The sequence below is a fragment of the Protobothrops mucrosquamatus genome, unplaced genomic scaffold, assembly GCF_001527695.2.
Source record: "Protobothrops mucrosquamatus isolate PMUCROS unplaced genomic scaffold, P.Mucros_1.0 scaffold_177, whole genome shotgun sequence".
Lineage (NCBI taxonomy): Eukaryota > Metazoa > Chordata > Lepidosauria > Squamata > Viperidae > Protobothrops > Protobothrops mucrosquamatus.
The window spans coordinates 5100932-5114049 of record NW_015386253.1 but is presented as its reverse complement, the minus strand read 5'-3'; the positions used below and the strand labels follow the sequence as shown (position 1 = coordinate 5114049).

General features: G+C 36.1%; 1 protein-coding gene across 1 annotated transcript in view; it reads right to left on the bottom strand.

Annotated features, from left to right (window-relative positions):
* Positions 1-3044, bottom strand: part of TOPAZ1 (testis and ovary specific PAZ domain containing 1) — a gene marked incomplete at its 3' end in the record, with an annotated part of 44916 nt that extends 41872 nt beyond the window's left edge. The window contains exon 1 of the mRNA XM_029285472.1: positions 1295-3044. Coding sequence (XP_029141305.1) covers positions 1295-3044 — 1750 coding nt within the window. The remainder of the gene's footprint in view (positions 1-1294) is intronic.
* Between the last annotated feature and the right edge of the window lie 10074 nt (positions 3045-13118).

Here is a 13118-nt window from a genome sequence, read left to right as displayed (position 1 = left end):
TATTCTAGCACCCATTTTAATTAGTACAGGTAGTTCTTGACTTATAACTGTAACTGAGTCTGGAATTACAATTGTAAATCAAGACATCACATGTCTAGATTTGAAGATATGACTAATTAAGTGAATGCAACAGTTTTTAAAAGTATCTACTTTCCCCATGGGTGTTTTTTGCTGGACAATGACAAAAAAATAATACTGCAATTAACTGTAAAGATGACCTGGTTGACAAACATCCAAAGTACAATCAAATGACCATGAGGAGAACAATCTATGGCTGCTGTAACTACAAAAATGAGTCATAAATATCTCTAGGGAAGTCTGTCATAATAGAAAGCAACAGATAGTTAAGTCAAAGATTATCTGTACAGTAATATGGTTATTATTACATATATTTATTTAATAAAGTAATTTAAAGACTAAAATAAATAATTATGCAAACATGTATAAAATGGCAAGGCATTTTGACAATGAAATGCTATAGAAGGGAATTTTAATTCTAATGTAGCATTAGTTTAGTGTAAAATAGAAAAAAGTGATACATTTAAGAGAATTAATAAAAGCTATTGAAATTTCAGTTCTATACTCCTTTCAATGGTAATCTTTTCACTCAAATCAGGTTTATTAAAGTGGAACTGATGATAGCTCCTAAAATCCAACTCCAAATATTTAAAAATCTGAAAACAATTACGTATTAAGCCATTTTACTACTTTAGCTTTCAGAAGTGTTTATATTTTCCAGCCAAAATATAAAACAAGCAGCTTTATACAAACTGCAAGTACAAGCGTGCCCAGATGTGATTTTTCATTCTGTATAAAGGATTAGTATCCAGCTAGACAAAAGCCCCTACTTGATTTTGAAAAAAATAAACATGGTCACACCTAATTACAGTAGTAGTTGGATGAGAGATCATCATGAAATACTAAACCTGTTGGGCTAAATTGAGAAATGTTTTGAAATATCCATCCAAAACAAAAATCACTCCCAAATTTTAAGAAACAGCATTAAATTATCAGGAATCAGCTCAACCTGAAGGAGACTCAGTTTTAAATGCCTGATTTCAAGCATGGAGCTTTGGCCAACATCTTTTGGAGAAAGTTTAAAATTGTAAAATGTTTGAACTACAATTGCAAAGACACCTAGCTTAATTTTTTTACTAATTATACTATCCCAATTTTAAAAAGTCATTTTAAAGTTTTAAATTTAAATTCAAGCAGGCAGTAATAGGAAAAACAGAAATTTAACAATAAAGTCATAAAACAAATATTCAGATGAAAAGAGACTAAGCATCCTTACTAGATGTTTTGATTTCCTTTTTAAGATCAGTTGAAGACACAATTTCATTCTTTCCGTATGTCTCTTCCTTAATTGTTCCCTCTGTTTTAGTAACCAACAATTCCGCTTTAGGTACACAATCCATTTGTTCTTTAGTTATTTTCTTCTCTGAAATCCACTGGCTATATTCCAGGATCTCTATAACACTTTTTTCTGACTTCCAACTTTGCTTTTCACCATCACTTGTATACATTTTTGATTTTGAAAATATTTGTGTTACCATCCTATTTATTCCTTCTTCTATATTACTTCTGCATTTATTTTCCTCAAAGTCTGCTATAGAATGCAATAAATCTTGCCTATTTTCATCTGAAGCTTTTATACTTTTCTGCAATTTTGAGACAGTCAGTTCTTTTTGCTTTACAAAATTCATCCTGATATTTTTCATTAGACTCTCTATTCCTTCTATAGAGTTACTTGAAAAATGTGACATAGCAGCTGACATCACACTAACTGGGTACTTTACATATACATGTGATTTGGGGAAATTCCTTTCTCTGTATTTTAATGCAGTTATGTTCTGTATGATACATTCTAACCGACATATGCTTCTCTTTACTTTCTGACTTTTGTCCTGCTTTTGTACTGACCAAACTGGTTTAATCCTCTCCCTAAAATTCCATGTTTTCTGCTGAAGTCTCAATTGTGAGACTGTGCAACTATGGCTNTTTTCAGACATCACACTAACTGGGTACTTTACACATACATGTGATTTGGGGAAATTCCTTTCTCTGTATTTTAATGCAGTTATGTTCTGTATGATACATTCTAACCGACATATGCTTCTCTTTACTTTCTGACTTTTGTCCTGCTTTTGTACTGACCAAACTGGTTTAATCCTCTCCCTAAAATTCCATGTTTTCTGCTCAAATTGTGAGACTGTGCAACTATGGCTGTTCTGCAGGTTCCCTGGTCCTTTTTCAGACCCTAAATCTATCATTGCTGAAGTACCATGCTTCTCAGTTAGATTTCTCTTTACTCTTTGACTTTTGTTCTGCTTTTGTTCTGGCCAAACTGATTTAATCCTCTTCCTAAAATTCCATGTTTTATGCTGAAGTCTTGATTCTGAGGCTAAGTGATTATGGTTTTTCTGCAAATTTGATTCTTTTTCAGAGCTTAAATCAATTATTACTGAAGTCCCATCCTTTTCAGTTAAAGTTTTCGTCTCCTTATGTAATTCTCTCATTACCAAGGGATGCTGGCATTTCTTTAAATCCTTTGGATTTTTTGTGAAACTTTGGATTTTTTGTTCATGTTCTAGTAAAGAATTAGTATATCTTTTTTCTATGACATCTCCTTGAGATCCCACTTCCAATGAAGAACTCCTACGCCTTCTTTTCTTATCCTCTGATTGCAGTGTATTTTGCAAAGCAACATCATGCTCTCTTTTCCTCACACTTGATGCTCTCTTCTTTGAAACTCTTCCTTTTGTCAAAGCCTCATCTTTCAATTTAATGTCTAGAATGTAGTTACAGCTGACCGGCATAGTGTCTGTATCATGGCAACTTTTCTTCTCCCTTTCGTCAGAGACAAAATTCTGGTTCCGCTGATCCTTATCTTTTATGACTGCTTCAGAAGTAGAAATGTATTGCTTACTTAAGTTATGATATTTTACTGGAATCAGCAAAGAGAAGGATTGATCAGTGGCCCCACTCTCATTTTTTTCAGAGTTATCTATAACAGATGTTGTCTGTCCAGTTTGGGTTTCCATTCCAACTTCTAGTAACAAACAAAATTAAATGCACTGCTGATTAATTTTCTAATATTTCTGAATTAGTTTTAGGCAACAGAATAGGCAAGATATGCTGGTAAAACTGTAGAAACAAATGAGCTTTTCAGAAAGCCAACTGTGAGCTTTCTAGAAACTCACATTAAATACTGTCTCACCAGAACTATAGACATAAATTCTTCCTTGGTCAACATAATTACAATACAAAAATTCCTACTGGTTTTGTTTCCAAACAAACTAAACCCTAATTGTTTTGAGTTCAATTTTGTAAAAGAATTATTTAAAGACAGTATTACGAAAGTTATTCAAGTAAAGACACTATACATTAATCCAAAGTTTCTTCTTTGGGATGCTATAACTGAAAGGGGGGGGGGGGGTTAGGAGAAAGAGAGATAGATTGTCTTCAAACAACACAGCCTGCTTCTATCCTCTTAATTTTTGAGATACTCAAGGCTTTAATGCAAATGTGAGGACGTCTGTTCAGATGCTGAAAAGTAGCCGAGTTTGCGTAGACTCTTCTCCAGAAGAAAGCGGAGACACCACTTCTCTACCGTCTACGCAGATTCTTCACTTTGCAACTTTTGCGCACCGCGCCGGCAATAAATCCGAAGGAACAATATTCGAATTACTGTAAAGCGAACAATGCAAAAAGCTGTATTGGGAAGATTCCCAATCATAGAGAACATAATTTCCTTCCACCCCAAAATCAATTACCGCATTTAAAAGCAGGCCAGGTTGCCCTGATTAAATTTCCCTCTCGCTCCAGGCCCACCCAAATCTGCTGCCGCTGCCGCCCGCCTTCGTGCGTTTGGTCTTGGAAAAAAGCGGACCCCACTTGTCGCGACGAGTAAATAAGCGGGGGTTGCACGCAGGCGCTTCAGGAGGGAAAGAGTAAGGGGACCAGAAAATTAATGGGTTTTCCCTCATTCAAGAATTTGGGCGCCTGTGGAAGAGTTAGACTGCCCGTCTTGGGGGGGGGGATTGGAGGGCTGGGGGAATCCGTTGGATGTTATTACCTTGATTTGCCTACTGTTGCATTCAAGAGAGAGAATTCGCCTCCTGTTCCCGCTATTTTAACAAAGAGTATTTTGGCTGCGTGAAGGAGGAGAGATTTGCGCTTAAAATGGCGCCCGGGGATTTCGGCCCGTTCAGCTTCCTTCCTCGTGTCCGCGCCGGCCTGGTCCTGGCGTACAGAACCTATGAAGAGAAAAGGAGGGGGTGGGGCCGGTTCTGTCAATAAGCGCTTTCCTTCCTTTTCCTGCCCGTTTCTTTTTAAAGGACTAGGATGTCCCTGGTCCTTGGAAGCGGAGTTGATTTAGTGGGGCGAGAAGAGGTATGCGTGTCTTTAGTAGAGTTGTTAGAGGGGTTCGATTTCGCGCTCACATAAACTCAATTCTACACAACGAATCCATTTTAAATTAAATTATTTTATTTAATACTTGCAATATAAAGTAATATATAAAAACATTAGATTTAAAAACAAATAACTTAGAAATCCAGGCAGGAATCTAAAAACCCAGATTTAGTTTTAAAAACTGGTCTTTAGTTTTAATCCTGGTCTTTATTCCTCGCTTGCGAGTAAGAGCAAAGCCTGACCCAACTTTATCAGTATAGGTAGTACAATACTCCATGCTGGTGTGGAGTACCGACAATTTCCAAGGTAATGGCCCACTGCAATGATCAAGGGAGCTGTAGTTCCGGAGCTGGAGGCTAGAATACAAAATCACCCAGATAGTCACCCATGTTCCTTGTTAGATTTAAAGTGCTACAGCTCCTCACTGAATCGATTCTAGATGAACATAAACACATCACTAATTCTCAGATTGGACGTTAATCATACATTCACTGTACAATTTTATTGCCGTAGGAGTTTTCTGAATGATTATGACCAGTCATTCTCAACCCCATGGATCTCACAGGGCTGTTCTGGGAAAATATGCAGAACTGCACACATTGTTGCCACCTAGACTCAAGTGTTATGAGTTTGGTGGGACATATAAATGTTTTTATAAAAATGCTACATCGAGCTCCTGGATAAAAGATGGCATATAACTCAAATAGGGTTAACTGAACTATAATTTATTCAGTTCATTGCCCTGGATCTGGATGGTGGCCTTTGTCTCTGATGTATCAAATGCCTGTATGTGTCGCTGAAAACTCTTGAGTATTCCTGGTGTTTGGAACGTGGCTCAATATCCCAAAACAAACAAACTCACTTGGAATTCCAGCAACAAAGTTTTATTCAAAATAAAGTGTTTGCAAAGGCTTGGTGGACTGAAACACACATAGGAGTTTAGCCACACCCTAAAGAGCTGTTTGACACATTTTTATATCCTACTTCTGACACAGATTTCCCCTCCCCTATCTCACTCAACGCCCCTTCCCTAATCATCCGATAAACTATCTGGACTGCCTAAAACCACTATCCATTCCTATGTTCCAGGAAGCCCCTTTGTTCATATCCTATCTTTCACCATCTAATTTTCTGTTAGCATAGCTCGGCTCCTATAATTATTTCGATATTTCCTCTGCTTGAAATTTCAATTAGCTAGCAACTTCTGCTTTTCTTATTTGTAATTTACTTGTCTGATTTTATGACTTTCAAGTGGCTTCTATCGACCTTCATTAGAAATTTCTGAATAATACTTTATTCCTTTCAAGCCACCCTCTCTTTTCTTTATCCTTTCAGAAATTTATAGACAATTCAAAAATACACTTTGCATATATGGGTTACAGTTTATACTTATATGTTGGTAAGCAAGCCTAAGCTATAGTGAACTATAGTGGATTTACATCCACTCTGATAGTTCTTGTTCTACCTCTCTGTGATTTTTCAGTGTCTGACTTTCCTGTTGGTCTTTCTCATCATTATCCCTCAGATACAATCTATTCTATATCCCATGGAATTTGAATATCACAATCTCCCAATATAACTGAATTTAGGTCAGGTTGTGTTTCTGCTGTCTATATTTCAATTTCTCCTATAATTGGGTATGTGGGCTAAAGTCTGTTGATATCAGACCTTTACATATTTTTAACCAATCCTCCACTATTACTATTTCACAAGGTTCTTTACAAGGACAGACTGGTCCATAATCACAACAGTGATAACAACAACAACATTTAGTGATACAATTGCAATCACAGAACCAACACATTATATAGAGGTTTGTAGGATGCGGAGGTCCACAGCTTCTTCTGGAATTCTTGGATGGAATAACATAGGCCACCACTCAGATAGAAAAAGTTAGAAAGCTGCTACTCCTGGGTCTGTGCACAGAATTTCCCAGCAATTGGTACTTGACCCACCTCCTTGCCTTGCCAGTCCTTCAGACCCTCGGGACATTCACACCTAGTGCATGTATGTCTTGTCAGTCTTCCAGGACCCTCAGGACATCCACAGTTCGTGTATGTCTTGCCAGTCCTTAGGACCCTGGGGGCATCCCCCCCCAAAATATGACCTGACCTGTTTTGTTCCTGGAATTCACTATTTAATGTCCGGTTCTTCACAGGTACCGGGCCGGGGGTGGTCACCTTTAAGGAGACCATCAAAATCAATGTGATGCCTGTCCCCTTGGGGTGGCCACTCCCGGGGATCCGGGGACCATTTGGATATCCTGGAGGAGCCCCCAAGTTGTTTGGAACATGGCTCAAGATACCAAAACAAACAAACTCACTTGGAATTCCAGCAACAAAGTTTTATTCAAAATAAAGTGTTTGCAAAGGCTTGGTGGACTGAAACACACACAGGAGTTCAGCCACATCTTAAAGAGCTGTTTGACACATTTTTATATCCTACCTCTGACACAGATTCCCCCTCCCCTATCGCACTCAACGCCCCTTCCCTAATCATCCGATAAACTATCTGGACCGCCTAAAACCACTATCCATTCCTATGTTCCAGGAAGCCCCTTTGTTCATATCCTATCTTTCACCATCTAATTTTCTGTTAGCATAGGTCGGCTCCTATAATTATTTCGATATTTCCTCTGCTTGCAATTTCAGTTAACTAGCAACTTCTGCTTTTCTTATTTGTCTGTAATTTACTTGTCTGATTTTATGACTTCCAGGTGGCTATCGACCTTCATTAGAAATTTCTGAATAATACTTTATTCCTTTCACTGGTGTTGTGAGAAAGGGAGAGGAGAACTATCCCTTTTGTCCATATATGCATAATTAAAGTGGCTTACTGTTTATCCCATCTCTATGCTGTAAAGCAGCCTCATACTTTATTAAAATTAGACAAATAGCACACAATATATCTGTTAAAATTATATTCTGCAACTCCATAATAAAGCATGGTTATCTGAGCTGATAAAGCAGCAGATTTTCTTTGTGCTTCTGTGTGTTGAAGAAAAAGTCTTCAGTGTGGTTCAGTCCAAGCCGGGAATAAACAACATGGTGACTGCTTTAAAAAGAAGGTTGCAGTTTATTGAAGAGGAGAGCCAGACAGATGGCTCTGGAAGAAAAAAGAGAGAGAGCACATGTAGGGAGTGGGTTTTTATACCTTCTTGAGCCTTTTGTTTGGAGTTGTTTCTGTGGCATAAACTTTGACCTGAGTCTGAGTGTGCCTTTCTGGTATTCTGATGGTGGTGGGTTAATCCTATTATGTCCCAAAGGTCATATCCTGCTTCCCCTGTGGCTGTGGCTGATGACTCTTAGATTTTTGGTGAGGGATTGTTGATTCTAGGAATCTTTCCTCCTAATCCCAGTTTCCTGACTCCAGTCTTTCTGACAAGATTATCATATCTGCAATTCTGCAGACTTGGTTTCTGTTTGGGACAGAGAGACTTGGGGGCGGGGTTGGTTTCTGCTTTTAAAATCCTTTAGGGAAATATATTCTGCCTTTTAAATATTTCCAAAAATATTTCTTTCTCTGGGGGGGGGCTGACTTTCCACAGTATGTATGCATGTATATAATTATATCTATATATCTTTATTAATGCCTTCAGTGGTTAATTTATAGTAATAATGCAACTGCTTTTAAATGATAAAAAGTTAGACAAGTATTTATAATGATGAATCCTAAGCTAAGCATAATATAGCTGCAACCAACATGCATTGTACTCCTAGTTTATGAGCAGAGTAGTAGCAGTCTCCTGATACTTTCCTAAATACAGTACATATTATTGCCCCAGGGATAGGAATAGGGGATGGAACTGTACATAAATGCAGGGAATTCAGTGATCCTGTAATCCTTCAAGGATCTTGCCATCATTGTTAGCTTTCTTTGAAGAACTTTAATATGTCTACCACTAGTTGGTGCTGCATAGGTGTGTCATTTAGAAAAAAAGTTAATGAATTTCATTGTAATTATTCAAAATTTGAAAGAAATGAGAATTAACTGTGTGGAAAGTAATGTACCTTAACAAAATACTGAGGCAGTCCAGAAAGCAACCTGATGGTTACATATTCACATATAGCTTTCGCTTATTTATATTTTGTTATTGGTGTAAGACTATTGATATACAGCTAGTTCTCGACTTACAACAGTTTGTTCAAAGTTACATTGGCACTGAGAAAGTGACTTATGATCATTTTTCAAACTTACGATCATTACAGCATCCCTGTAGTCACATGATTCACATTCAGATGCTTGACAACTGGTTCATATTTAAGATGGCTGCAGTGTCCAGGGGTCATCTATTGCAACCTTCTGAGAAACAAAGTCAATGGGAAAGCCAGATTCACTTAACAACCGTGTTACTAATTTAACTACTACAGTGATTCACTTAATAAATATGATGAGAAAAGTCGTAAAATGGGACAAAACTCATATAATAAATTTCTCACTTAGCAATATAAATTCTGGCCTCAGTTATGGTCATAAGTCGAGGACTACCTGTAGTCTTCTCTTTATTTTATTATTGTATCCTTTCCATTACAATGATAATGTTCAAGGTAGCCAACAATAACACAGATCAACTACAAAAGTATAATTCAAGATTAATAAATCACTTAAAAATTAGTAATAGTATAAATTAGTTATATTTATAACAAAATATAAAATGCATTTCAGTAAGCATTTTTGTTTATAGCCTATAAATTTGACTAAATAAATATATATTTGCCTGCTGAAGTAAAGACAATAAAAAATAAATTACACCACTCAGAGTCACCCTGTGAGAGATGAGTGCTGCTCTCTAAATTTGATAAATAAATAAAATGATAGAGGCAAATAAAAACTGGGCAGATCTGAGTCTGTTTGCATCAGCTCCTACTTCATAAACAAGGTATTGTAGATTATTTGTGCGGCACTTATCTTAAGAAAAGGAATAGCATTACTTGAAAACTAATAGAAGCTGCCTCCATGGTCTGTTGGGGATAAAAGCAACATTGTGAGGATATTTTTTTTGTAAATCATATTTATAATCTGAAAAGCCTGCAGCAGTGAGTCAGAGGAGAGGCAATAGAGGCAGAATAATGCTAATGGGATAGAAATTCCATATTGGTATAGTGTTATGCTAAGTCAGGATTGGGTGGTAGATAGCATTAATTTAGCTACTCTTGAAAGGAAAAATGGAACTATCATGCTGTGTTAGCTGTGGTATTAAACTTGGGATACAATTGTAAGGCTGCAGAGAGATGGTAGATGGCCACAAAGAAATCAGAAAACTCAATTATTTGCTACTGTTAATGGTCATCTGAAGTTTAATAGCCTTGATTTAATAGTGTTACATAATAGTGAAACTTTTTGGAAAGGATGTGGGAAACACTTTGAGATGTCAACTAGGAATCTTAGTTGTCTGAAATAATTTTCACTTGAACAAATGTTTTTTGACATAATTGCCAGATAATTCCTCACAAACGTTTATGTTTAAATTGTAAAATTAATATAGACTAGTAGTCCATATAATATAGTCCATATAAATAGTAGTCCACTCTTTATGAACAACCATTTCATAAATATCAAATCCAGTTATAATGGAAAAAGCATGTAAGAATGTTCTGGTTTCCCCCCCATAAATTTAAGAAAAATGTCGATATCAAACTATTTCTTTAAACCTAACTCTAACTTTTGAAAAAGAATATTTTTAAAAAAGGTATGAAGCTAACTGTATAAAGATTTCAATTATATTTTTTTTATAATTTTATAGTTTGCAAAAAGAAAAGAATGTATATGAATATTTATCAATCTGTTAGAGATGTATATTCATATTGTACTATACAATTAATTTATTTTCATTTATGTCAATTTATTTACTTTTAAAAAAAGAACAAATGGAAGATTAAAAATAAAGGATAGTATAACAGGCAAGTCCCCTTCAAATTAAGCTTGACTCTTGATGATTTTTCCGACATGTCCCTAATGTTCTTAAATAGCAGAAAAATATTTCTTATTTAAATAGCTATCTAGTACTTCTTTAAAAAAAAAGTAGCACTATCCATGTGTATTAGTGCTTTCTCTGAAATAACAGGATAAGATCCTGCTTTTAGCAGTTTAAGGTCAAAAATTTGAAATGGAAGAAAAAGGAGAGACAGGAAACAATTATTTCAGTTACACATATTTAGTTATAGCTCTAGTTGCAGTTAATTAGACAACAATTCCATATGTTGCTCTTAAAGTTTATCTTACCCCCATTTTAAATTGCTCCCCTGATTTGTGGGTAGCTTCCTCTAGTCTACAAAGTATATTTGCAATTCTTCAGTGTGATTTTATTTCCATCCTGCTCATCTCTGGCATGTTCATGCTCAGAGCTGTGGAACATCCCTTCTAGCAGCTCAGCAAGAGTCCATTTATTTTTAATTGCTCCCCACAGTGGAGTCCAATTAAGGCTGAAGGCAGCAGGGTAAGGATAACCCACAAACCCTTTGAACGGCACAGAATAAGCATTTGCTCTGCCAGAAGGCTGCCATTAATGCATTTCATTTGTGCAAGAATGCAAACACTTGGACATACTCTGCAAGATCAAGCATAATGCCATGTACTTACATTTTAATACAGATGGCACCAGAAGTGACAGACCATCATCCCCTAGGTTATAAACTTGGAAAATTAGGTTTATTTAATACATATTCTCTCTCTCTCTTCTTTCTGCAGAAATGATGGGACCCACTTTCTACTTATACATAACAGCTTATCAAAATAGACTAAGAGTCTAGTCTTCTGATTTGATGGATTTAAAATACAGTGAAAAGTAAGCAAATAATCCTTAGGCATTTATATGTTAACACCTTAAATGAAATATTTATTTAAAATATTTGAAGTAATTCAAATGTATATATTTAGACTAAAATAAACAAGAAGTTTTGCTATTTATATGGGAGAAGGGCTCACTGAAGTTAATAGGAGATAAATGTAAATTTTATTGTCTATGGAGATTCTTGATCATCCAGGTTATGGTTGCCTTAAAGGTGCTTTTCCAAAGGGCAACTGGACTTTGTTGGGTTTTTGTCTTTGAAAACATTTTGCTTCTCATCCAAGAAACTTTTTCTGACTGACTGGTGAGGAATGCAAGGATTTATATTCTTTGCTGTCATCTGGTCTTTAGCATTCTGAGGGTCAGTTGATCATTAGCTCTCTAGTCCTCTCAGAGTTGTTGAGGCCATTTGGGGGTTTTTCTTATCTTCAGAGTCACTTGAACCAGAGTGCAAATGGGTGTAGAACCTTCTTGGGACTGCTGAAAGGGCTGTTGTATACAGGATAAGTGATGCCATTTCCCTTGCTCTCTGTAAATGTAATAAATAATATAAATTACATTCATAATAAAATATAATAAAAATAATAAACTAAATTACATAAAAATAAAATAATAGTGAATTAAGTGTAATTCGTTTTCTTAAAAGTCACTTATATGTTGGAAAACATTCAAATGTCATTATATATTGCTGAATAAATATATTAAACAGAAAGAAGTTTAAATGTCTATATAACAAATCAAACAATGAGGTTTGGAGTGATGAGAAAAAAGAAAAACTCCAACAACAATCAGGAGATGCAGGAAACATACCCACGGACAGGCATAAAGATCTTAAATGCTTATATGCTCAAAGCTTGGGGAACAAACAGGGTGAACTAGAAGCAATAGTACAAATGCTCAAAGCTTGGGGAACAAACAGGGTGAACTAGAAGCAATAGTACATGGGGGCAGATATGACATAATTGCATTACAGAAACCTGGTGGGACAAAACCCATGACTGGAATATACTGATAGATGGATACAAATTGTTCAAAAGAAATAGATCTACAAAAAGAGGAGGGGGTGTTGCACTATATGCACTATATGTAAGAGAACATTACATATCTACAGAAATGTGATCAAAGATAAAATCCCTCCAAAATGTATATGGGTCAATATAAAAGGAAAAAAAGGTGACATTGCTATAGGTGTATATTACAGGCCATCCAATCAATCAGAAGAAATAGATGAACTCTTTGCCAATCAGTTAACAAACGTATGTAGGAAGCATACCACAGTAGTAATGGGAGACTTCAACTATCCAGATATCAACTGGGAGACAAACTCTGCAGCGAGTGGAAGATAAACAGATTCTTAACTATCCTAGCCGACAACTTTATCATCCAAAAGGTAGAAGAGGGAACTAGAAGTAAAGCTATACTGGATCTAATCCTTACTAATCGAGAAGAAGTGATAGAGGGAGTTGAAGTTGCTGGAACCTTGGGTGAAAGTGACCGTGTCATGTTGAAATTCAATATAATGCAAACACAAGCAATAGAAAATAATCCAACCAGAGTCTTAAACTTCAAAAGAGCTGATTTTAACAAACTCAGAGAGAACCTAGGAAAGAGTCCATGGACAAAAATCCTAAAGGGGAAAACAACTCAAGAAGTGTGGGAAACACTGATCATAGGGGTCCAATCCAGCGCAATACCACTGAAGAAGAGAAACAAGAAATTCAAGAGGAAACCAGCATGGCTGTACAAAGCTCTCTCTGACAAACTGAAAGACAAAAAGGACAAGTATAAAAAACAGAAAGAGGGACACATAACTAAGGGTGATTATCAGCAGACATGCAAAGATGAAGTCAGGAAAGCAAAGGCTCAGAATGAATGAAGACTTGCAACAGAAATCAAGGACAATAAAATTTTTCTT